A 27,046-nucleotide genomic window follows, 5' to 3' on the forward strand; every position below is an offset into this window, starting at 1 on the left:
GTGGTGGGAGTTCTGGTCAAGAGCAGCAGAGGCAGGTGCTCATGGAAACGCAGAGACTTTGAGGTGGTGGAGCCTTGATGCAATGCTGGGCTGTGTGTGGCAAGTTGAAACAGTGGCCACAGTCTCCACAGCTTCCTGTATCTGAGTCCTTTTGAAATGTGACTATTCATCTCCTATCGTCAAGAAGTGGAGTTTATTTCTCCACCTCTTCAATCTGAGGTGAACTGTGATGTCTTCTGGTAAATATAACGGAGTGGAAGGGATGATATGCCGGTTCCAAATCTAGGTTTCAGGAAGCCTTGTGTGTTTCTGCTCTTTCTCTTAGAACCTGGAAAACTGCCATGTGAACAGATTTGAAATATCCTACTCTATGAGAGACACATGGCCTGGTCCTTCTCCCATCCTGCATCTGATAGCCAAACAATCCAAGAAGCCACTTTGCTGACTTGTAGCTCACCACAGAGGTATGTGTAAACCCAAGTGAGACAGAAAGACCACTCAACAAAGTCCAGTCCCAATTGTCAACCCACAGAATCATGAACTAAGAATGTTTAAATCACTAAGTTTTGAGATTGTTTGTTACCCAGCAAAGCTAACTGATACACTATGTGCCTATGACCTTGGGATTTTGATCAGAATCTCTGTGGCCTAGCTTGGCATGGGGAGAATGGTGCTACCTGACTACAAATGGGCCATGTTGACCTGAAAAAAAGCAGCATCTGTGACCATCAAAGATGTCCAGCATCTACCATTTTGCTGTCCTGCCTGTCCTTCACGGTTCTTGTGTAATCTGAGGAGGGAGGAAGGAGAAACCCTTGCCCCCATTTCTGTCAGATCAGTTGATACTGAACTTTCTAACCATCTTAATATGTGGGGACTTGAGTCAAACTTTATTTTAATTAGAAAAATAATAAAACCTGGTTCTGTAGCTTATGTCACATTTTAAAAATAATAAAATTTAAAATATTTAACAAGCCCTTATGTGAAAAGGAAAGTATTATACTTCAGCTTTCCTTAGATTTATACCCTGTTTCTCAGCTAGCATAGGAGAGATAACCATCTGATCACATAACTTTCTGGAGGAGGTTTTTGAGTTCTGATTTAATGTGTGGTAATTTCATGATTTTTGAGCAAAAGTTTGGATAAGTTATGAGATAGCAAATAAGTGTTCAAGTCCAAAGTAGTGATTGTTGAAATGTTGTATATTTACAAAGAACTCTGGTCTTAATGTCATGTGAATTGCGTATTAGTCTTGGCTCAGTTATTAATTAGTGTGATGTTAGGTGAGTCATTACCCATATTTGAGCCTTTATCTGCAAACTCAGAAAAATACTAAATAATCCTTAAGTTCCTTTGAAGGTCTTCTAGTCTTTGTCTCGCCTTCTACATTTACAAATGGATACTTTTTTATTCAGAGGCATAATTTACTTCTCCATAGAATATCCTTGAACTGATTACTCTTTCCTATAAATCTTTAAAGCAGTTACTAATGAGAAGAGCGGGCAGGCAGCTAATCAGGCCCTGCTTTGTGTTACCTCTGCCACTGATATCTTGTTATCTGTTACTTGTTTATCTGGTCTTCTGAACTAGTTTGGAACCCCACTTGAGGATGAGGATGGTGTCTTATCCTTTCTGACTCTCCATTTTAAAGTATAAAATGTAAACCTAAAAATAACTCAATGAAAATTATTGATACACATAAAATTGACTATATTAATAAATTGTGATGTACTTTCAAGATAGCCTTTTTTCCAATATTTGTTAGACCCCTTCAATGGCATCGGATGACATATGGTGCTTTAGGCAGGTCATTTCACTTTTCTGGAATCTAATCTATAATGCATAAAATGGGAGGACTCAGCTAGACCATCTGTAAGAACGCTTCTTCATGTACTAGTCTGTCATATTTTAAGTGCTATGGAAGTTCAGGACATAGATGTTTGTCATGAGCCTCATTCTTCTTAGCTAGACTTGACTCTTAGATATAAGCTTAGCTTAGAGCTATTGAAGGCATGCAGGCTGACTGTCACAGGTGCTCTGGCTGGGTGCCCACAGCATGCTCTTCCATCTCACCTCTCAACCTCCCACCTTCACCCCCAAAACACACACACACACTCCACACTGTTGCAATTCTACTAAGAGATGCTGCTTAGGGCCACCCTCTGTTCTCAGAGTTAGTATGTTAGATTGACTCTTTTTTGACTGGTCAGAAGCCTAGAGGTAGAAAACTTAAAATCTACACTCCACATAGTTAAGCTGGGTCTTGATTATAAAATTATTTTCAAAATTTGTAATAGCTTTACAATATAATTGTTTTAAAAAGATAATGATATCTAGCTCTTTGGAAGTAAGCCTGGCTTCTGTAAAGATGTAGGTCACATAACCTTCATGCAAGATTACCAATCTGAAACCTGTAGCTGAATAAGTACTTTGCATGAAATGTGGAGACTTTTGTTTAAAATTCCTTTGTTTTTCTCATAATTTGCATAATTATAATCTGTTTATTCTAAAGCTATCTTCTATGATTGGGAAATATAACATATACACTTAACCAAAAGATCTGAAATCGATACAAAGCTCCTTAGTAATATCTCTAGTGCATCAAATGAATCAGTATCTGAAAATGTTGACAGTTTTCAAATTTAAATATGTATGAAAAGATATAAGTAACCCAGTAATTCCATGAGAGGACTATATGTAGTATCCTTGTTCCCAAGCAAGGTCAACAACAATAACAACAAAGTCTAGTAAAACTTCTTTGTAAAACATTTTAAACATATTATCTTGAATCAATATTGCCTTTTTTTTAAAGCTTTTTCTGCATCTATTGGGATGATCATATGGTTTTTATTCATCAATTTCATAATATGGTGTATCACATTGATTGATTTGCGTATATTGAAGAATCCTTGCATCCCTGGTATAAATCCCACTTGATCATGGTGTATGATCCTTTTATTGTGTTATTGGATTCTGTTTGCTAGTATTTTGTTGAGGATTTTTGCATCTATATTCATCAGTGATATTGGTCTGTAATTTTCTTTTTTTGTAGTATCTTTGTCTGGTTTTGGCATCAGGGTGATGGTGGCCTCATAGAATGAGTTTGGGAGTGTTCCTTCCTCTGCAATTTTTTGGAAGAGTTTAGAGAAGGATGGGTGTTAGCTCTTCTCTAAATGTTTGATAGAATTCACCTGTGAAGCCATCTGGTCCTGGACTTTTGTTTGTTGGAAGATTTTTAATCACAGTTTCAATTTCATTCCTTGTGAATTGTCTGTTCATATTTTCTATTTCTTCCTGGTTCAGTCTTGGAAGGTTATACCTTTCTAAGAATTTGTCCATTTCTTCCAGGTTGTCCATTTTATTGGCATAGAGTTGCTTGTAGTAGTCTCTTAGGATGCTTTGTATTACTGTGGTGTCTGTTGTAACTTCTCCTTTTTCATTTCTGATTTTATGGATTTGAGTCCTCTCCCTCTTTTTCTTGACGAGTCTAGCTAATGGTTTATCAATTTTGTTTATCTTCTCAAAGAACCAGCTTTTAGTGTTATTGATCTTTGCTATTGTTTTCTTTGTTTCTCTTTCATTTATTTCTGCTCTGATCTTTATGATTTCTTTCCTTCTGCTAACTTTGGATTTTGTTTGTTCTTCTTTCTCTGGTTCCTTTAGGTGTAAGGTTAGATTGTTTATTTGAGATTTTTCTTGTTTCTTGAGGTAGGCTTGTATAGCTATAAACTTCCCACTTAGAACTGCTTATGCTGCATCCCATAGGTTTTGGATCGTCGTGTTTTCATTGTCATTTGTCTCTAGGTATTTTTTGATTTCCTCTTTGATTTCTTCAGTGATCTCTTGGTTATTTAGTAACATATTGTTTAGCCTCCATGTGTTTGTGTTTTTTACGTTTTTTTCCCTGTAATTCATTTCTAATCTCATGGCGTTGTGGTCAGAAAAGATGCTTTATATGATTTCAGTTTTCTTAAATTTACTGAGGCTTGATTTGTGACCCAAGATGTGATCTATCCTGGAGAATGTTCTGTGTGCAGTTGAGAAGAAAGTGTAACCTGCTGTTTTTGGATGGAATGTCCTATAAATATCAATTAAATCTATCTGGTCTATTGTGTCATTTAAAGCTTCTGTTTCCTTATTTATCTTCATTTTGGATGATCTGTCCAACTGGTGTAAGTGAGGTGTTAAAGTCCCCCACTATTATTGTGTTACTGCCGATTTCCTCTTTTATAGCTGTTAGTAGTTGCCTTATGTACTGAGGTGCTCCTATGTTGGGTGCATATATATTTATAATTGTTATATCTTCTTCTTGGATTGATCCCTGGATCATTATGTAGTGTCCTTCCTTGTCTCTTGTAACATTCTTTATTTTAACGTCTATTTTATCTGAGTATTGCTACTCCAGCTTTCTTTTGATTTCCATTAGCATGGAATATCTTTTTCCATCTGCTCACTTTCAGTCTGTATGTGTCCCTAGGTCTGAAGTGGGTCTCTTGAAGACAGCATATATATCGGTCTTGTTTTTGTATCCATTCAGCAAGCCTGTGTCTTTTGGTTGGAGCATTTAATCCATTTATGTTTAAGGTAATTATCGATATGTATGTTCCTACTACCATTTTCTTAATCGTTTTGGGTTTGTTTTTGTAGGTCCTTTTCTTCTCTTTTGTTTCCCACTTAGAGAAGTTCCTTTAGCATTTGTTGTAGAGCTGGTTTGGTGGTGCTGAATTCTCTTAGCTTTTGCTTGTCTGTAAAGCTTTTGATTTCTCCATCGAATCTGAATGAGATCCTTGCCGGGTAGAGTAATCTTGGTTGTAGGTTCTTCCCTTTCATCACTTTAAGTATATCATGCCACTCCCTTCTGGCTTGTAGAGTTTCTGCTGAGAAATCAGCTGTTAACCTTATGGGAGTTCCCTTGTATGTTATTTGTCATTTTTCCCTTGGTGCTTTCAATAATTTTTCTTTGTCTTTAATTTTTGCCAATTTGATTACTATGTGTCTCGGCATGTTTCTCCTTGGATTTATCCTCTATGAGACTCACTGCACTTCTGGAATTGGGTGACTATTTCCTTTCCCATGTTAGGGAAGTTTTTGACTATAATCTCTTCAAATATTTTCTCTGGTCCTTTCTCTCTCTCTTCTCCTTCTTGGACCCCTATAATGTGAGTGTTGTTGCATTTCATGTTGTCCCAGAGGTCTCTTAGGCTGTCTTCATTTCTTTTCATTCTTTTTTCTTTGTTCTGTTCTGCAGCAGTGAATTCCACCATTCTGTCTTCCACGTCACTTATCCATTCTTCTGCCTCAGTTATTCTGCTATTGATTCCTTCTAGTGTAGTTTTCATTTCAGTTATTATATTGTTCTTCTCTGTTTGTTTGTTCTTTAATTCTTCTAGATCTTTGTTAAACATTTCTTGCATCTTCTCAATCTTTGCCTCCATTCTTTTTCCGAGGTCCTGGGTGATCTTCACTATCATTATTCTGAATTCTCTTTCTGGAAGGTTGCCTATCTCCACTTCATTTAGTTGTTTTTCTGGGGTTTTATCTTGTTCCTTCATCTGGTACATAGCCCTCTGCTTTTTCATCTTATCTATCTTTCTGTGAATGTGGTTTTTGTTCCACAGGCTGCAGGATTGTAGTTCTTCTTGCTCCTGCTGTCTGCCCTCTCAATATTGCCTTTTGTGAGAAAAACTATGGGCAAGAATCTGGGCTTTGCAATTAGATAACCCTGAGCTTCAAATCCTGGCCAAACATCTTGCTGGCTAGGTGTCCATAAGCAAAATCATGAGCAAGAATGAGTTAAAATTATTTTCCTTTTAATTAAAAAGAGATCAATAACATCATGGGGATATTCAATTTCTTCCAAAGGGAACATGAGACAGTCAATAGTATTTCTTGATACAGATGCTGCACAAAGTTGAAATCAAAGACAGCTTTAACACAGAGAGTCAGACAAAGGTAACAGGGCTCAGTCCAGAAAAACCTCCTTTTTGTTTGGAAATGGTCCCAGGAACACCTAGGATTAGGCACCCAGGCATATCCTTGCACAGTGGATTTGAGTAAGGCATGCATGAGGGAGTAAGTGAATCCCCAGGGTCATGCTTGTCTCTTATACCAAGCCTCAGTCATTTTATTTTTCAATGTAAGTACTAACAGAGAGATGGTAACAATGGTAGAAACAAAATATATAATGCTATTTTTCAATTAACCAACATCATCATTACTAATTAATAATTAATTATTCTTGTTCTTGGCTTTGTTTTAGCCAAATATATTATCCCCATTTAACCCTACTTGATAGAATTTTACTGTTTAATAGAGCTGATATAGACAGGGACTGATAACAACAAAGTGAATAATAGATAAACTAGATAAATACAAAAAACAAAGTAAATGCTAGTAAATATCAGATAAACACAGGATAGGTAAAAGCCAATCAGTAATGAATAGTGATGTTGGACAATGAATAGAAAACTGAATCCAAAGACAAAAATTTAAGAGTTCTTATCTCAGCTATCCCTCTAATCATCTATGTGACCCTGGGTAAATCATGCTCCTTGGCCCTCAGGACCTTTGAGCCTGCTCTACTTTCTAATATGGGGAAGTGCTCATGTTACATACTTTGTGACACTCACTGGTGGGCTCTTTGCCTTCACTTAACTCTACTTTGCCTTTTAAAACCATTTTAATATCAACTAACCCCAGATTCATATGTAAGTGGAGAAGACTTCCCTCTTTCCTTATTTCCTCAACAAGAGCCAGACTATTCTAACCTTTGGGTAATTCCTTGATTTTAAGGCGTTGATTGCTCTTAAATTACAGATATCCCTGGGAATGGATAAATTTAAAAATTATTAGACATTCACATTTCAGTAAAAATTGCAAAGGGAAAAAAGCAGCAAGATTTATCTTATAGTTCCCCTTATGCCTTGTAGTAGAGATTACCGGCTGTCTCCCAGCACCTGTTCTTCCCCAGTACCCATTTTATAACAGAATTCCTGATTTTCAGCTGGGCACATGTTTACCCAGAATAGGGACTACATTTCCCAGCCTACCTTGCAAGTAAGTATGATCATAAGATTAAGGTCTAGGCACTGTAATGTAAGAGCACTGGTGTATTAAAAGGGATGCTGGAATGCCCTTCTTCATCATATCTTCCTTCCTGCCGGCTAGAATGTGGATGTAAGAGATGGAGCTCCAGCAGTCATCTGGCGACCTTGGGAATGAAACTCACAGATGGTGGCCTAATTTCAAGCAAAGGTAAAGTGCTCTTCTGACTTTAAGGAGATAATCAGTTCCAGTCCACTTTTGTTTGTTTAGTTGGTCCCTGGCTAGCTTTTTTTTTTTACTCCCTTCACCCACTTAAATAACCACCTAAGGCAGGAGAAACAGGACAGAACTAAGTTCCCCCAAACCTTTCACAACGTTTTTTTTTTTTTTTCCCACAACTCAATTTTCATGGGTTCTTCCACAAATAAAAGACTAGAAAACTGAGGAGGTAAATCACTGTAATAAAATTTTAAGAAGGGGTGAACTTCTCAAATAATAGTAAATCCGAGAGGGTTCGACATTTTTAATGTTTCAACATGTTCTGTGGTATCAGACTCTTTGAATTCTGAGAATTTCAGAAGGTGATGATGATAGTATGAAAATTATAGGAAATCTTTTTGAAGAAAGACAAGCTCTAAGTAGCTGTGCAAATTTTTATTATTAAATGCCAATAATTATACACATTTAAGTGTCAATATTATTTTGTTGGTACTTCTCTTGGAAAAAATGTATAAAGAAGTGCACCTTTACATAGATCTAAAAAAGATCTGCAGAAGGCTTACGTGTAATAAGCTATCAAGAAACATATTGATATTGGTTTTTACCTTTTAATTTTATTTGCTATTAGCTAATTTAAATGAAATTGCTTGAAACCTCACATAACGCTCACATAACCAATGCTCGCCTATGAGGGGAGCATTTTCAAATGTGTTTTCTGAGTAGCTATAAAAACTATTTACCTAGGTGATATCACATTACATTCTCATTGATTGCAAGATTAGAAGACAGATCTTAGATTTCTTAAAAAAAAAAAAAAAGGCAAAAACAAAAACACAATCTAAAATTATTGGGACATTTTGAACATGGTAGGTTCCCAATGCATTGTTGTTGCAATATTGAGTCAGTCTGTGAAGTTTTTGAGGTTTGTATTTTTGAAAAATTCTTACACATAAAAAATTTTAAGGCAGTGGTTCTCTGTTTAAGGACCACTTGCATCAGAATTGCTGGAGTGTTTGTTTAAAATGCTAATTCCCAGACACCTAATCACTTCCAGTGAATCAGAATCTCTACGCATGCCTTGAGAATATGAATTTTAACACCCCCAAGAGATTTTCAAGCACATTTAAGTTTAAGAACCTCCGTTCTACTGCTTTGTCTAGTGCAATGAAGTTTGAAGCAGTTTTAAGTTATTACTTCCATGTCTCTGTCAGTATCAAGTTAATTCTTTTCCCATTCTGCCTCCAATTTTTGACCGCACGTGAAAGGCAGGGATGATTACTGGACTGATTAACATTTACTCTTAAGGGGAAAAGGGAGTTTTTAGATCGGTACAGAGAATATGGATAGTCACACATATTTGTGAACTGAGGGGAAAAGATAAGTGTAATAAAAGTACAGTTCCGAGATTTCAAAACTATTTTTGAACTAGTCTGGAGGAGCATGATTGTAATGTAAGGCATGACTCTGTGTTAAAGAAAGGACAGGATAACTTAATAGAGGTCTCCTATCGTGTTCTGTGGCGGTGCTTCTAGGCTCTGGTGATGAATGTGTTCATTTTCTGTGACTTCCTTTGGGTAAATAACCCAGTGCCCTATCAGCTCTCCAGCCCTGGGCCAGCAGCGGCCGTGTGTGCGCACTAATGACGGTGGAAGGTGTCTGGGGGAGGGCCTGGGGAGGGGCTGCCCAGCACGATCGCGCCCCTGGCACTTCCTAAGAGACTCTCAGCTCTTTCTCTGCAGCTGGTACTTGAAGACTCCACACTCTCCCTCCAGAGAAAAGAAACCATCTATCTAAATTAGCTGTTCTCCCTCGTCCCTCGTTTCTCCCTCCGCCAGCCGCCACCCCCACCGCTTCCATTGTGTAGTGCGTTTAGCTCCGCTTCCTGGGTGAGACCTTAACCTCGTTTGTAGCAGGAGGGATTACTGAGAATTTCGGAACCTTGAGTTGCAATGGAGCTGTATGGAAAGGTAAGCAGAAGGGAGTTCCTCTGCATGCTCTGAGCGAAATCTCGCTTTGATGGACTTTGATGGGTGTGTGTGTGTGTGTGTGTGTGTGTGTGTGTGTGTGTACGCGCGCGCGTGGGTGCCTTCTCAATGCAATTGTGTGAGTGAACCACTTTCTTTATGTGTGTGCCATTCATTCTCGTTCTCCCCCGCGTTTGGTGAATGAGATTGTAAAACCACCCCACTCTGCCTATGGAAATGAATAAACTTTCCCGATTCAGGATGGGGAGGTGTAGGGCGGAGAGTTCCAGAACGCAGAGCAGGTTTCGTTTAGATTGGGAATTAGCACAAGGTAGTGCGTTTCCTAACAAGAAAAATCACAATCTAGCTTCGGAAAGCGATAGGTAGCAAAGAAAAATCTCCAGCTGAGATGAGCTGGGGTCACTTTCGCCTGCACCTTGCGAGGAAATAGTCTGTGAGGCTGAGAGCAGCAGCAACCGGGAGCGATTCCAAAAGAGAAGGGAGGCTCCGCGGCCGAGTCCAACTGGAGGAGCAACCCGTTTTACTGCTGGCTTGCCGGGAAATGTAGTTCACGGCTCACCGGTTTGCCGGAAAGCTCAGTAGGGTCAGACTACAACTCCCAGGAGCACGCGGGGCTCTCAGCCAGTACGCGTGTGCGGCGCCAGGAAGGGACAGCTCCGGTGCTGATGTTGGAGCCGGTTAGCGAACCCCAAGAGCGCAGTGTGGAGCGTGAAGCGCGCGAGCTGTGCGCGCTTGATCGGGCTCCCGGGCCAGCACTGTCTTAGCCAGGGAGAGAGGACACTTTGCGAACAATGAGACACGAAGCTCCCATGCAGGTGGGTCTATATAGAAAGTGTGGCCTCGGGAGGAATTGAGAGAGATGCTTTCTCCCTCGCTCCCAGCATAAACTGCGCCCGATCTAAGGGAAGGTCTCAGGCAGCCACCCGCGGGGATGCGGTTCTGACTTGGTCCAGGGAACAGAACTGGGTTCCTCTACGCTACGCGGGGCTGTGACTGGGGATGTTTTGACGCGGGTAAGAGTATAGATTATCTTCCTAGGCTCCACAAGGAGGATTACAGTGTCTAAAACGTAAACTTGAGCAAACAAAAGTCAGAGGAACATGCAATCTCGTATTAGCATTGATTGCCCCTCCTGGCTTGCCTGGTTTGTGATCGCGGTGCAGACACACGGACTTATGGCGAGGTTCGGGGTTGCGAACTCTACTGGAGTCGGGATAGAGCGAATACCGCTTGGTTAAGAGCGCGCTAAGAAAGGAGAAGCCAATGTTAGGGTCCCCATAGTCCTCTTTCTTCAGTTAGGGTCCTAGTAGTATCAATGGAAAAAGCAAACCCATTGGGGCTTGACTTTTCCCAGAAGTAAGCAAGCCTTTATCGCTCTCCACACAACTGGTTTACTGCTGCGTTTCAAAGACTATCCTCTGAGCTTTCCTGAGTAATGTGCCCATTTGTTGTCCGTTCCGATTCCCTATTTCAGTCACAGTCTTATGTTTGCTTCCTTTGACTCCGGTGCAAAGGCGCCTCTGTCTAAGCACCTTGCTTAAGTTTTGTTTTTAAGTAAAGATGAGTGATGCTTTCTCCTTTGTATGTACAATCAGTTAACGCTAAACATTAGCCTGTGTTCATTACCAAGCAGAGTGATCCCATTGCGTAACAGAAAGGCACTTTATGCACTTTATGAATGGGATTGAGAGGGGAATGGAACACACGTTTGGAACGTGTTGTCTCTCTTGAGAACCCAACCCTGCTACCAAATCCACCAATATAAATGTTTGACTTTAATTCGTGCTTAAACATTTTCCACGAAAATCAAGGGCTTTAAACGTATGCTTCAATTTACTTTTTATTTATGGTATGAGTTATGTATATTAAGATATATGCTGACTGGACTGTTCAATGAAAAAAGATCTGTAGAATTTGTTTGTTGAAGGATTATATAATAGAAGCTCTCGAATTACCTTATGAGTTATTGAAAATTTGATTTGTTCCAGAGAACATTGGCCCCATTGTGAATCTTCTAATACCTCTGTTTGACTTAGTTTTTCATTATAGACTGGATGTGAAAAGAATCTGGACAGACAATAAAGGTACAGGCTGTTGCAATCAAGATATATTGGCTTATGATAATTTCCCACTACTAGAGGTACTGCCAGGAACCAACTGGCTAAATTAATCATATCTGATTACAAGTAAACATTGACAGTAGATTTTAATAGTAGATTGTTAGTATTTAGCATCAAACCCATATATGCACTGAAGTGTTTATGTTAAAATAAATTTCTAACAAATAAATCACACTGCATCTTTATTTTTATTTTCTTATAATAATTGCTTAGAATGTTCAGAAGGGTCATTAAAATGTTACAGAACTCTATGAAATTAGTGCCTTAAGAACTATTTTAAATTATTTCATATCAACTTTGTAGTAGGCACTGTAATTCCATATTTTAGTCAGAACTTTAATGAATAATTAATATAAAAATAGGTAACAAAATTAATTTGCTTCTGGATGGAGTTGTCATATTTAGGATGTATTTTATTCATTGGACTTGATTTTTGAAATTAAAAATTTCAATGCCCAAATGCTATCAAGAATAACATGTACATTAAAAAAATCAAAGACTATTTTCTGTAGTATATTTCATTTAAGCGCATTTTATTAATTCAATTTACCAAGTAAATTGTTATAGTGGCCCTCTCTCAATTACTGTCAGGTTTTCAAACATATATAATGATAGGAAGAATAAAAACTATAAACATGCTTTTTATATATATAGAAAGAATAAAAACTATAAACATGCTTTATATATATATATATATATATATATATATTTTTTTTTTTTTAAGTGGCAAGAAATGTCTCAGCACCTGTACTTCTGAATCATAAGCACATAATCACATTCCAGGTGATTTTGACATATGAAAATGCAACGAGATGAATAGTTGACTTTTTTTTTTTCCATTTAAAGACTGAACCACATCATCATTTAAAATACATGCCCCTAAGTTTTCCATTAGGTTTCTGGAAAATGAGTCACAAGCAAAACCTCATTCTATAGTTTCATTATCCTAAGAGATTCTTTTCCCCATGTAAAAATATTTAGTTCATTTATTCAGTGAAACAAAATGTGCTCTTTAATTGTTGATTTCCTAATTTACTTATTTTATTTTCTTAAAGAATCCTTTAAAAATTAATGTCTTTTAAAAAGTATTTATTGTGCCTATGTACATAGCTTGGTGCTCTGTTCGAGGTAGTTATCTTTGATATATGCAAATTTTCTGAAGAATATTTCTCTCTGAGTTGATGCAAAATGAGGGATAATAATTGTTTTATAGTGACTATTAAAATAATAAACAGTAATAGTCTTTGCTGTCTGTATTTCCTTTGCAACTAAATAACCAGGAATAGCATTTGGTAAGTGTTCCAAATGATGGGTTAGAATTTTAATGCAGGAGATGGTCATTTTGTGTTTTTTCATTCAGTGCATCCATAAATTCTGAGGGCGAAATGAAATGGGGAATAGCAGCGCTCATGACTTGAGGGCAAGACTCTTATGAACAAATTGTCGTTTGATTCAGGAGCCAGGTTGAACAAATTCCAGTTTATCTATTGCTTTGTGCCAAGCACTGTGCCTTGCATTCAGATCTCTCTGCGTGTGTGTGTATGTGTGTGTGTGTGTGTGTGTGTGTGTGTGTGTGTGTGTGTAAGATATAAAACAGTCCTAGAGGTCACCATTATCCTAATTATGGGCAGATAACTAGAACTTTTTAAGATTAAACAACTTTCCCAACACGGTAAATTCAAAATTCTGCCAGACTCTAGAAAGCCCTTGTTATTTCCTCTATTATTTTGGGTTCCTCAAGAAGACACAAAATGGTGGTGTAAAGAATGAGGGCACTATTGATATAATTTGATTCATTCATTTGGTTCAGAAGAAAGAAAATTGTCTCTTCTGTTTATAAAATTATCTTATATAAACTAAACCAAATATTTGAGAAGGGCCAATGTTTTAAAAATGGCTAGTTTTCTGTTTCCTGGGTTTGAATTTCTTGCAGCTTTACTTACTCTCTTGCAGGACTAGTGGAATTCATTGTCTCTGTTTAAATGCTTATCTTCAATTTTGTCATCCACAAGCTTTCTGGGTCATCACATAAGCGCAGAGCCCTCTAACTATTTAGGAAACTTGAAACTACTCAAACCATGAAGCAGAGTGCCAAAAAAGGTTATTTGGCTAAAAATGAGGAGGACTGAAGAAAGAATATAAGTGTAGGCTGAAAATGAGGTTGAGGTGAAAACCACAATAGATATTAAATACAGCCATGCTATATAACAAAAACAACTTACAAAGAATCAAAGTCTAAGTATCATTGTTTCATTTGGCTATGGAAGGTACATGGCAATCTTGCATTTTATTATTGTGGGATTTCTAAGCACATCCAGCCTCTATGATGATCTCTTTATCTTTATAAGAAATGGAAGTTTAGTCCTCATCCCTTACGGAGAAAAACTCTAGTTGACATTGGAGAAACAAGAACTTTTTTCTTACTCCATTTGAGCAAATTCCTCAAGTATCCACCTTTCTTCTGTAAAGGAAAGTGGAGGATAGAGAGGGGAATTATAGTAAAAATAAATTTCTGTGGTGTAAGAATGATTTTCCATTTTCATTTTTTTAGTCCAAGAAGTTGTGGTTTTATTACATGGCATAACCACAATTTTCCCTTGCCATTCTAAGCTTATATTGGAACTGCAGGTTCCTTTCCTGACCATCATATTCCAAGACGGAAATATATTTTTATGCTAAGGATTGAATTTTCCTGAGACTATTCTTACACCGAGGATACTCAACTTACTAAGTATAAACAGTTGTGCCACCTGAAAAAAATGTTGCATTGGTTAAAGATCATCCAACAATTTCCCCCATTTTTCATTTGTTAATTGGGTCCAGAGGTTCTAAAGGAACCCTCTTAATAGCTCATAGTTTTTTACCATGCATACTATGACCTGTGAAGATGAAATCTTTTAGATTTATTTGGAATTATATAAATTTTTAGCATTTTTCATTTGCTTATTTACAGTTTTTGAGATATTTCTATATGTTGAAATGTACAAATATTAAGTGAACAACTTGATGAATTTAAAAAATTATTTATTTTTATTTTTTTTAAAGTCTTTATTGAATTTGTTACAATATTGCTTCTGTTTTATGTTTTGGTTTTTTGGCTGCAAGGCATGTGGGATCTTAGCTCCCTGACCAGGGGTCAAACCCGCACCCCATGCATTGGAAGGTGAAGTCTTAACCACTGGACCTCCAGGGAAGTCCCAAATTTGATGAATTTTGATAAATGGGTACACCTGTGTAGTACATACCACTATAAAGATGTAGAACATTTCCAATCAGCCCCCAAAGTTCCTTCATTCACATTCTTCTTCTAGTTAATCTACCAATGCAATAAATTCTTGACTTTTTTCACCATAAATTAGTCCTGTTCTAGAACTCTGTATAGTTCTGGAAAACATACAAAATGAACATATTGCAGAATATACAGTGTGTACTCTTGAGTCTGGCTTATTTTGCTCAGTATAATGTGTAAGGGATTTATTCATGTTTTTGCATGTATCAGTAATTCATTTTGTTTTATTGATGCATATTATACTGGTGTATCAATCTACAACACTTTTAAAATCTATTTGTCTGTTGATGGACTTTGAGGTAATTTCATTTGGTGCTACTATAATGAAGGCTATAAACATTATCACATTGGTCTTTTTATGATAATGTGTTTTCATTTCTTACGGGTAAATACCTAGAAGTAGAATTGTTGAGGTAAAGGGTAAGACTTTGTTTAACTTTCTAAGAAACAGTCAAATCTCTAGCCAAAATGGTAGTGCCATTTCACATTCTCACTGGCAATGTATGAACATTCTAGTGGCTTCACATCCTTAACAGTGTCTGGTGTCAGTGGCTGTTTAAATTCTGGCCACTTTAATGGGTGTTTATTGTATCTCATTGTGATCTGTATTTGCATTTTTCTGATGACGGTGATGTTTAGTATATTTGTATCTGTTTACTGGCCATTTGGATATCTTCCTTTGTGTAGTGTCTGCTTAGCCTTTTATCCATTATCTGGGTTGTCTTTTTATTGTTTAGTTGCAGAAGATCTTTATATAGGTTTTTTTTCTTTTTTGATATGTTTGTTTATTTAGTTTTGAAACTAGTTCTTTGAATGTATTAAAATATTTTCTGCCAGTCTGTGCCTTGAATACTCATATCTTAATAGTGTCTTTTGATGAGTATTTTTATTTTGATGAAATTTAGGTTATTAATTATAGGTGGGATCTATATTTGGACTCTGTACTTGCTTTGATCTATTTGTCTTAACTATGTACCAAGACCTTACTACATTTGTTATTTCTAGTAGTATTTTTTTAGATTACTTAAGAATTTCCCCATAAATAATTGTATCATTTGCAAATAGAGGCAGTTCTTTCTTTCCAGTGACCTCCTTTTTTTTTTTTTCCTATAACTTATTCCACAGGATAGGACAGCTAGTAAAATGTTTTATTTTTTATTTTTTTCAGTTGCCGAATTCATCACACCACAACCCGCAACCCCCCATTGCTTTTCCCCCCTTGGTGTCCATACGTTTGTTCTCTACATCTGTGTCTCAATTTCTGCCCTGCAAACCAGTTCACCTGTACCATTTTTCTAAGTTCCACATATATGCGTTAATATATGATATTTGTTTTTCTCTTTCTGACTTACTTCACTCTGTATGACCCTCTCTACGTCCATCCACGTCTCCGCAAATGACCCAATTCTGTTCCTTTTTATGGCTGAGTAATATTCCATTGTATATATGTACCACATCTTCTTTATCCATTCGTCTGTTGATGGGCATTTAGGTTGCTTCTGTGACCTGGCTATTGTAAATAGTGCTGCAATGAACATTGGGATGCATGTGTCTTTTTGAATTATGGTTTTCTCTGGGTATATGCCCAGTAGTGGGATTGCTGGGTCATATGGTAATTCTATTTTTAGTTCTTTAAGGGACCTCCATAGTGGCTGTATCAATTTACATTCCCACCAACAGTGCAAGAGGGTTCCCTTTTCTCCACACCCTCTCCAGCATTTGTTGTTTGTAGATTTTCTGATGATGCCCATTCTAACTGGTGTGAGGTGATACCTCATTGTAGTTTTGATGTGCATTTCTCTAATAATTAGTGATGTTGAGCAGCTTTTCATATGCTTCTTGGCCATCTGTATGTCTTCTTTGGAGAAATGTCTATTTATGTCTTCTGCCCATTTTTGGATTGGGTTGTTTGTTTTTTTTAATATTGAGCTGCATGAGCTGTTTATATTTTGGAGATTAACCCTTTGTCCGTTGATTCATTTGCAAATATTTTCTCCCATTCTGAGGGTTGTCTTTTCGTCTTGTTTATGGTTTCCTTTGCTGTGCAAAAGCTTTGAAGTTTCATTAGGTCCCATTTGTTTATTTTTGTTTTTAATTCCATTAATCTAGGAGGTGGATCAAAAAAGATCTTGCTGTGATTTATGTCAAACAGTGTTCTTCCTATGTTTTCCACTAAGAGTTTTATAGTGCCTGAACTTACATTTAGGTCTTTAATCCATTTTGAGTTTATTTTTGTGTATGGTGTTAGGGAGTGTTCTAATTTCATTCTTTTACATGTAGCTGTCCAGTTTTCCCAGCACCACTTATTGAAGAGACTGTCTTATCTCCATTGTATATCCTTGCCTCCTTTGTCATAGATTAGTTGACCATAGGCACATGGGTTTGTCTCTGGGCTTTCTATCCTGTTCCATTGATCTATATTTCTGTTTTTGTGCCAGTACCATATTGTCTTGATTACTGTAGCTTTGTAGTATAGTGTGAGTCAGTGAGTCTGATTCCTCCAGCTCCATTTTTTTCCCTCAAGACTGCTTTGTCTATTCGGGGTCTTTTGTGTCTCCATACAAATTTTAAGATGATTTGTTCTAGTTCCGTAAAAAATGCCATTGGTAATTTGATAGGGATTGCATTGAATCTGTAGATTGCTTTGGGTAGTATAGTCATTTTCACAATATTGATTCTTCCAATCCAAGAACATGGTATATCTCTCCATCTGTTGGTATCATCTTTAATTTCTTACATCAGTGTCTTATAGTTTTCTGCATACAGGTCTTATGTCTCCCTAGGTAGGTTCATTCCCAGGTATTTTATTCTTTTTGTTGCAGTGGTAAATGGGAGTGTTTCCTTAATTTCTCTTTCAGATTTTTTATCACTAGTGTATAGGAATGGAAGAGATTTCTGTACATTAATTTTGTATCCTGCAACTTTACCAAATTCATTGATTAGCTCTAGTAGTTTTCTGATAGCATCTTTAGGATTTTCTATGTATAGTATCATGTCATCTGCAAACAGTGACAGTTTTACTTCTTCTTTTCCAATTTGTATTCCTTTTATTTCTTTTTCTTCTCTGATTGCTGTGGTTAGGTTTTCCAAAACTATGTTGAATAATAGTGGTGAGAGTGGACATCCTTGTCTTGTTCCTGATCTTAGTGGAAATGCTTTCAGTTTTTCACCATTGAGAATGATGTTTGCTGTGGGTTTGTCATATATGGCCTTTATCATGTTGAAGTAGGTTCCCTCTTTGCCAACTTTCTGGAGAGTTTTTATCATAAATGGGCGTTGAATTTTGTCAAAAGCTTTTTCTGCATCTATTGAGATGACCATGGTTTTTATTCTTCAATTTGTTAATATGGTGTACCACATTGATTGACTTGCGTATATTGAAGAATCCTTGCATCTCTGGGATAAATCCCACTTGATCATGATGTATGATTCTTTTAATGTGTTGTTGGATTCTGTTTGCTAGTATTTTGTTGAGGATTTTTGCATCTATATTCATCAGTGATATTGGTCTGTAATTTTCTTTTTTTGTAGTATCTTTGTGTGGTTTTGGCATCAGGGTAATGGTGGCCTCATAGAATGAGTTTGGGAGTGTTCCTTCCTCTGCAATTTTTTGGAAGAATTTGAGAATGATGGGTGTTAGCTCTTCTCTAAATGTTTGATAGAATTCACCTGTGAAGCCATCTGGTCCTGGACTTCTGTTTGTTGGAAGATTTTTAATCTCAAGTAATTTCATTACTTGTGATTGGTCTGTTCATATTTTCTGTTTTTCCTGGTTCAGTCTTGGAAGGTTATACCTTTCTAAGAATTTGTCCATTTCTTCCAGGTTGTCCATTTTATTGGCATAAAGTTGCTTATAGTAGTCTCTTAGGATGCTTTGTATTTCTGCGGTGTCTGTTGTAACTTCTCCTTTTTCATTTCTGATTTTATTGATTTGAGTCCTCTCCCTCTTTTTCTTGATGAGTCTGGCTAATGGTTTATCAATTTCGTTTATCTTCCCAAAGAACCAGCTTTTAGTGTTATTGATCTTTGCTACTATTTTCTTTGTTTCTATTTCATTCATTTCTGCTCTGATCTTTATGATTTCTTTCCTTCTGCTAACTTTGGGTTTTGTTTGTTCTTCTTTCTCTGGTTCCTTTAGGTGTAAAGTTAGATTGTTTATTTGAGATTTCTCTTGTTTCTTGAGGTAGGCTTGCATAGCTATAAACTTCCCTCTTAGAACTGCTTTTGCTACATCCCATAGGTTTTGGATCATCGTGTTTTCATTTTCATTTGTTTCTAGGTATTTTTTGATTTCCTCTTTGATTTCTTCAGTGATCTCTTGGTTATTTAGTAACATATTGTTTAGCCTCCATGTGTTTGTGATTTTTACGTTTTTTTCCCGTAATTCATTTCTAATCTCATAACGTTGTGGTCAGAAAAGATGCTTGATATGATTTCAGTTTTCTTAAATTTACTGAGGCTTGATTTGTGACCCAAGATGTGATCTATCCTGGAGAATGTTCTGAGCGCAATTGAGAAGGAAGAGTAACCTGCTGTTTTTGGATGGAATGTCCTATAAATATCAATTAAATCTATCTGGTCTATTGTGTCATTTAAAGCTTCTGTTTCCTTATTTATCTTCATTTTGGATAATCTGTCCAATTGGTGTAAGTGAGGTGTTAAAGTCCCCCACTATTATTGTGTTACTGTCGATTTCCTCTTTTATAGCTGTTAGCAGTTGCCTTATGTATTGAGGTGCTCCTATGTTGGGTGCATATATATTTATAATTGTTATATTTTCTTCTTGGATTGTTCCCTTGATCATTATGTAGTGTCCTTCCTTGTCTCTTGTAACATTCTTTATTGTAAAGTCTATTTTATCTGTTATGAGTATTGCTACTCCAGCTTTTTTTTGATTTCCATTTGCATGGAATATCTTTTTCCATCTGCTCACTTTCAGTCTGTATGTGTCCCTAGGTCTGAAGTGGGTCTCTTGAAGACAGCATATATATCGGTCTTGTTTTTGTATCCATTCAGCAAGCCTGTGTCTTTTGGTTGGAGCATTTAATCCATTCACATTTAAGGTAATTATCGATATGTATGTTCCTACTACCATTTTCTTAATCGTTTTGGGTTTGTTTTTATAGGTCCTTTTCTTCTCTTGTGTTTCCCACTTAGAGAAGTTCCTTTAGCATTTGTTGTAGCGCTGGTTTGGTGGTGCTGAATTCTCTTAGCTTTTGCTTGTCTGTAAAGCTTTTGATTTCTCCATCAAATCTGAATGAGATCCTTGCCGGGTAGAGTAATCTTGGGTGTAGGTTCTTCTCTTTCATCACTTTAAGTATATCATGCCACTCCCTTCTGGCTTGTAGAGTTTCTGCTGAGAAATCAGCTGTTAACCTTATGGGAGTTCCCTTGTATGTTATTTGTAGTTTTTCCCTTGCTGCCTTTAATAATTTTTCTCTATCTTTAATTTTTGCCAATTTGATTACTATGTGTCTCGGCGTGTTTCTCCTTGGGTTTATCCTGTATGGGACTCTCTGCGCTTCCTGGACTTGGGTGGCTATTTCCTTTCCCATGTTAGTGAAGTTTTTGACTATAATCTCTTCAAATATTTTTTCTGGTCCTTTCTCTCTCTCTTCTCCTTCTGGGACCCCTATAATGCGAATGTTATTGCATTTCATGTTGTCCCAGAGGTCTCTTAGGCTGTCTTCATTTCTTTTCATTCTTTTTTCTTTATTCTGTTCCTCAGCAGTGAAATTCACCATTCTGTCTTCCAGGTCACTTATCCATTCTTCTGCCTCAGTTATTCTGCTATTGATTCCTTCTAGTGTAGTTTTCATTTCAGTTATTGTATTGTTCATCTCTGTTTGTTTGTTCTTTAATTCTTCTAGATCTTTGTTAAACATTTCTTACATCGTCTCGATCTTTGCCTCCATTCTTTTTCCAAGGTCCTGGATGATCTTCGCTATCATTATTCTGAATTCTTTTTCTGGAAGATTGTGTATCTCCATTTTATTTAGTTGTTTTTCTGGGGTTTTATCTTGTTCCTTCATCTGGTACATTGCCCTCTGCCTTTTCATCTTATCTATCTTTCTGTGAATGTGGCTTTTGTTCCACAGGCTGCAGGATTGTAGTTCTTCTTGCTTCTTCTGTCTGCTTTCTGCTGGATGAGGCTATCTAAGAGGCTTGTGGAAGTTTCCTAATGGGAGGGACTGGTGGTGGTAGAGCTGGCTGTTGCTCTGGTGGGCAGAGCTTAGTAAAACTTTAATCCGCTTGTTTGCTGATGGGTGGGCCTGCCTTCCCTCTCTGTTGCTTGTTTGGCCTGAGGGGACCCAACACTGAAGCCTACCCGGGCTCTTTGGTGGGGCTAATGGCAGACTCTGGGAGGGCTTATGCCAAGGGGTGTCCCAGAACTTCTGCTGCCAGTGTCCTTGTCCCTTGGTGAGCCACTGCTGCCCCCCGCCTGTGCAGGAGACCCTCCAACACTAGCAGGTAGGTCTGGTTCAGTCTCCTATGGGGTCACTGCTCCTTCCCCTGGGTCCCAATGCACACACTACTTTGTGTGTGCCCTCCAAGAGTGGAGTCTCTGTTCCCCCCAGTCCTGATGATGTCCTGCAATCAAATCCCACTAGCCTTCAAAGTCTGATTCTCTAGGAATTCCTCCTCCCATTGCCAGACCCCCGTGTTGGGAAGCCTGACGTGTGGCTCAGAACCTTCAGTCCAGTGAGTGGACTTCTGTGGTATAAGTGTTCTCCAGTCTGTGAGTCACCCACCCAGCAGTTATGGGATTTGATTTTATTGTGATAGCACCCCTCCTACCATCTCATTGCAGCTTCTCCTTTGTCTTTGGATGTGGGGTATCTTTTTTGGTGAGTTCCAGTGTCTTCCTGTTGATGATTGTTCAGCAGTTAGTTGTGATTCCAGTGTTCTCGAAAGAGAGAGTAGTAAAATGTTGAGTAGAAGTGATGAGCAGACATTCTTTTCTTATTCCCAATCTTAGCAGAAAGCCATCTTTCACTTCATTAAGTATGAAGTTAGCTGTAACTGGCTTTTTGTTGTTGTTGTTTTTATTATAGATATCCTTATCATACAGAAGGTATTTCTTTTGATTCCTAGTTTGCTAAGAATATTTGTTTTTAGAATAAATGGTTGCTGAATTTTGTCAATACTTTTTCTGCATCTGTTGGGGTGATCACATGGTTTATCTCCTTTATTCTATTGGATTATACTGATTGATTTTTTTTTATGTGACATTACTTAGATAAACCCCAGTTAGTCATGATGTATTGTCTGGATTCGATTTGACTATATTTTGTTGAAGATTTTTGCATTTAAGTTCATGATGGATATTGATATATGATTTTCCTTTAATGCTTTTATAAGGTTATAATATAGGAGTTATGGAAACTGTATAAAACAAGTGAGAAGTGTTCTTTTTCCCTCTACTTTTTGAATGATTTTGGTGTGTAAGATCGATATATTTTGTTCCTGAAAGTGTTTGGTAGAGTTTATCAATGAAGCTATTAGAGCCTGGAGTTTTCTTTGTGGACATTTTTTTTTTTTTAAAACAAATGCAACTTTTTTGATATACAAATATCTCTATCTTCCAGCTATCTACTCTATCTATCTATCTATCTGTCTCCCTTTAGTATATTGTGGTAGGCAGAATAGCCTTCTCCCTAACTCCTTGCAGATATGTCTGCCTAATCCCTGGAACATATGAGTAAATTATGTTACACAACACAAGGGCCTTTGCAGATGTAATTAATGTTATGGACTTTAAAATAAGGAGATTAACCTGGATTTTCAGATGAGTCCAGTATAATGACATCAGTCATTATATTGCTGGAGTCAGAGAGATATGGCAGAAGGGGAAGTCAAAGATTTGAAGCATGAAGATTGTTGGTTTAAAGATGAAGAAGGCTATATGTCAAGGAAATAGGGACCTCAGTCCTATAACCACAGGCAACTGAATTCTGCCAACAACCTGAAAAAGCTTGGAAGTGGAATCTTCCCCAGAACCTTCAGGTAGGAACCCAGCCCAGCTGGCACATTGATTTTGGCCTTGTAATGCCTTAGCAATATGAGCAGAGGACCTAGCTGAGTTACACTGTGTCTAGATTTCTGACTCGGTAAATAATAACTGGGTGTTGTTTTAAACATCCATTATGGCAGTAGTAGAAAATTAATTATGCATATATAAAATTTCCTATTTCATCTTGGGTCAGTTTTGGTAAATTGTGTTTTTCACCAAATATTTCAAACTTATTGACATAAAATTGTTCAAAATATTTTTATTACCTTTTAATTTCTTTAGGATCTATAATGATATCCCCTCATTCATTCCTATTACTGATAATATGAATCCTCTCTCTCTCTCTCATCCTCCCTCCCTCCCTCTCACCGGTCTTACTAGATATTTATCCAAATTATTAATGTCTTCAAATAACCAACTTTTGCCTTTGTTAGTTTTTTTGTTGTTTATTTTGTACTGTATTGACTTGGGCTTTTAGAATACAAGTGTGTTCCTTGTATAATACTTTAGTAGAACCTTTTTGTTTATCAAGCTTAAAGTATTGATTTAGAAATTTAGATCACTGAGTTTAAATGTTTCTTTTTACAGAATAAACATAGTATTTACAAAGATAAATCTTTACTACTTTAGTAGTTGACTCCCACAAACTTCTGAGTATAGTATTTGCATTATATTTTATTTCAAACTATTTGCTTCTTTCCTTGTGGTGTTTTCCTTAATTAATGGGTTTAGAGGTATGTTGTTTAATTTTCAGATATTTTATTGATACTGATGTCTAATTAAATTCTCTTGCTACCAGAGAACATATTCTTTAAGATTTCATTCTTTTGAAATTTTTTTAGACTTGTTTTCAGGCTAGTGTCTTGTCTAACTTCATGAACATTTCATGTGCACTGTGAATGCTGCATGCAGCAGTTGTAAGGTATAGTGGTCTGTAAACGTCAATTAGATCATGGTTTTGTGTGGTGTTGCTAAGATCATCTATAACCTTAGTGATTTTGGTCTAGTTATTCTATCAGTTACTGAGAGAAAGGTTTTAAAATCTCCAACTATGGTAATCAATCTTTCCATTTTTTTAGTTCTTTCAGTTTTGCTTTATATATTTTGAACTCCTTTATTAGGTAAACACACATTTGTAATTGTTGTGTCTTCCTGAAAATTTTTCCTTTTTATTATTATGAAATGTCCTTTTTTATTAAGGACATTTTATTAAGGCAGTGCTCCTTGTCTTAAAGTCTATTTACTCTATATTAATACAGACACTCTTGCTTTCTTAATAGTGTTCTCATGCATATATATATATATATATATATATACACACATACACACATGTATATGCCTGTATATATATGTATATATGTATATATACTATATTCCTTAAAGCTTTAACTCTGCAGAAACAATATGCCTTTTCCAACACCAGCATGTGTGAGATTGGTTTGAAGCATTATGTCAGTTTTATTGGGGTCATGAAATATTCTTCTGTCCACTAAACAATGAAACCATAAGAGTGAATGTAGTAGGTCTTCAGTCGCCTAGTGACTGGTAAAAAGTCAGGGTCAGTAGTTCCCTGATGAACTCTTCAGTAAGCTGATTGGATTGGGTCTAGCATTAGGAATTTAGCTCTAGCAGGCCTAAAAGAGTCTCATTTTGTGCCTACTTGGCCTCCTAACTGAGAAAACCCTGGAACCATAGTCACTTTGCTCCTACACTGTCAACTTTTCATGGTCTGGGAACCCAAATCATAATGTAACTTTAAGAGGTGAGGCACTGATCCTCTCATCATGAGTCTACCTGCTTTGAGTTTAATTACTTGTTAGTTGTCCAGAGTGGCTCAGATGCATGCCTGAGTCTCATCAGCTAGAGACTCTTGCTAGTCAACACAGTGAGTGATTCCTGCTAAAATAGCCATAGCTTGAAGAGCCTTAAAGAGCTTGAGGAAAGAGCATGTTAAGTACCGATTACCAAAACATGACTCCCATGTGACACTTATATATGGTGTTCACAGTAAAAGACAGATTTTCTTTTGAATGTTTGATTCACTGAACACCTGTCTGAGTAGTAGGACTGATGAAAGGGGACAATGGAAACACAGCACACCTGTGCATGTGAACATTCTTTTGTAAGTGTGCTTGGGCGGGCTTGTTCTTTGTAGTAAATAATAGTAGCAGTAGCTTTTGAATGAAAAGTAGGGACAATTATAACTAGAAAAGTGGCTCTGTAAGTCATTCCACTTGCACAGTCTGGAAACACAAACATGTAGACTGCTAGCCCACTGAGCTCCTCAAGAATGGTCCCGATAGTCCCTTTGTCTCATAAATGTGTGGACCATGGGGTGTTTGCCCCTGTACATGACCTACCTCGATGACTGGAAGAGGGGAAGAGAAATGTCGAGGTTTAAAGGGAGTGTATAGCAAATCCCTGGAGGCATTTTTCAAGGACTTAAATATTTAAAATTCATATGAAATATTTTTTAAATGTTTAATGTTCTAAAAATGTTTAATGATGAAATTTTGGGGGGAAACACATGTTAATATTAAAATTTAGTTTTTTTCCCCCCACTGGGGATTTTTAGAGTATTTTACTACGTGTTTTTAAGAGAGGTTTTCCTTATACCACATAGTACTGTATATGTCTACTGTTTAATTTTTATTTTCTTCTCAGGAAGAGATAGTCTTCATTTTGTGGTTTCAGTTTAGACACTAGCCTCCTGTAGCTGTTGGGTGCTTTCTTATGGAGTGGAGGGAAGAAAAATCTAATTGTGTGTTATTTTTAAAAATGACTAATGAAGAAAGGCAAGGCCACGCACCACAGAGCTGAGTAGAGCAGAGTTGCATGTGCTGTGAGAATGGGATTGCAACCTCTCACTAGGCTGTACTTCCTCTGAGTCTGACGGGGAGCTCACAGTGAGTTGTATCACTGGTCCTCAGAAGGTTCTGGCTCCTACCAGGGCAGAGATAATACATTTCTCAGAATCCAGCTTGTCTGTGCAGGCTGGGCATTTTAGGGTATAGACCCTCTGTGCCGAGCCAACATTCTGGTGAGATCTGCTGTCCCCATCAGTGGAAGGGGTGACTGGTGAAGACCACAGCTGGTAGAGGGCACTAGGGTTCCATTTCCTGTCCCACAGATCCGGGCTTAAATGTCAGATTACTCAGTCTCCTCTTATGTACGTCCCTGAGGCCTTGACAGCGGACACCTGCCCTGGATTCCCTGCGGACATTTGTTAATCCAATAAATTCCAAACCTGACTGATCAAAAGAGTCACAAGGGGAGCTTTAACAATTTAGATATCTGACCCCACCTTGAATATTCTAATTTTGCAGAATTCAGGTGGAGTTTCCCAGGTTTGGAAATCTTGAATCTAGTGAAGATTTAGTTTTGTATTCCTGAATAAAAATATATCCAGCTCTAGAGAGCAAATATTTGAGAACACAATGTCTGGTATTTCTTGCTACCAAGAAATGATGAGAAAGCATATGTATATTTTATCCATATTCATGAGAAACGTTTTAAAGGATTCTTTACATTTTGTTGCTAAGAGAGAGGCTCTTTCATTTTTATAAATTGACATCTGCATATAGGAAGTGTGAATGCCAAGAATGTTTGATGACTTTTTTATATTTTAAACTTAATTTTGTTTTAAAGAAGTCGTATGTGGGGAAGATGGTTGCTTGGCTCTGCAGGGTCAGAGAGGGCTGTGGGACTTGGATTTTCAACTAGTCCTCCTGTTTGCATGCCCTAGAAACACCTCGCGTGACCAACATCTCAGCTTGCTTGTTTTAACACTGAAAGTTCTGCTGTGTACCACGAAACCCCACAGTCCTTGGCAAACGAGGAGAATTAGTCACTCCAGCCACACCCCATGATCAAGACACTTGGTGTCTCCAATCCCAAGGCCATCCCAGGTTCTGCAGGGTAAGGGCTTTTGTGGACTTCCCTAGCAGGCCTAGGATTCCCCTTTCCCCAGTCATGCACTTCCAAATCCCAAACTTTTGTTGACCTTTCTTTTCTACTTTTCTTTGTCTATCTGGAATTTTACTTTTGTGAATACCCTTTGCCACTATTTTAGAGAGGTATTAGCAAATGCTGGAAATAACCATCATGTATGCAAGATACTATTTATTTATTTATTTATTTATTGTGGGCTTAAAATATATTTTGTTTCTATTGAGATAGAATTGAAATATAACATTGTGTCGGCTTAAGGTGTACAACACTTTGATTTGATACTTTATATATTACAATATGGTCACCACCGTTGTGTTAGCTAACACCTCTATTTTATCACATAATTATCATTTCTTTTACATGGTGGGAACAATTAAGTTCCAGTCTCTTAAAGACTTTGCAGTTCATAATTCAGTATTGTTGT

General features: G+C 37.2%; 1 protein-coding gene across 2 annotated transcripts in view; it reads left to right on the forward strand.

Moving 5' to 3' along the window:
* The first annotated feature begins 8,991 nt into the window (after positions 1-8,991).
* RAB3C (RAB3C, member RAS oncogene family) overlaps positions 8,992-27,046 on the forward strand; it is a 306,013-nt gene continuing 287,958 nt past the window's right edge. Inside the window, exon 1 of one of the 2 annotated variants that reach the window (XM_036848647.1) lies at positions 8,992-9,230. In XM_036848647.1, coding sequence (XP_036704542.1) covers positions 9,213-9,230 — 18 coding nt within the window. In that variant the 5' untranslated portion in view covers positions 8,992-9,212. Of the gene's footprint in view, positions 9,231-9,892; positions 10,064-27,046 lie in introns of those variants that run through there. The other variant, XM_036848646.1, reaches the window with a different exon arrangement.

Source organism: Balaenoptera musculus, chromosome 3 (assembly GCF_009873245.2).
Source record: "Balaenoptera musculus isolate JJ_BM4_2016_0621 chromosome 3, mBalMus1.pri.v3, whole genome shotgun sequence".
Lineage (NCBI taxonomy): Eukaryota > Metazoa > Chordata > Mammalia > Artiodactyla > Balaenopteridae > Balaenoptera > Balaenoptera musculus.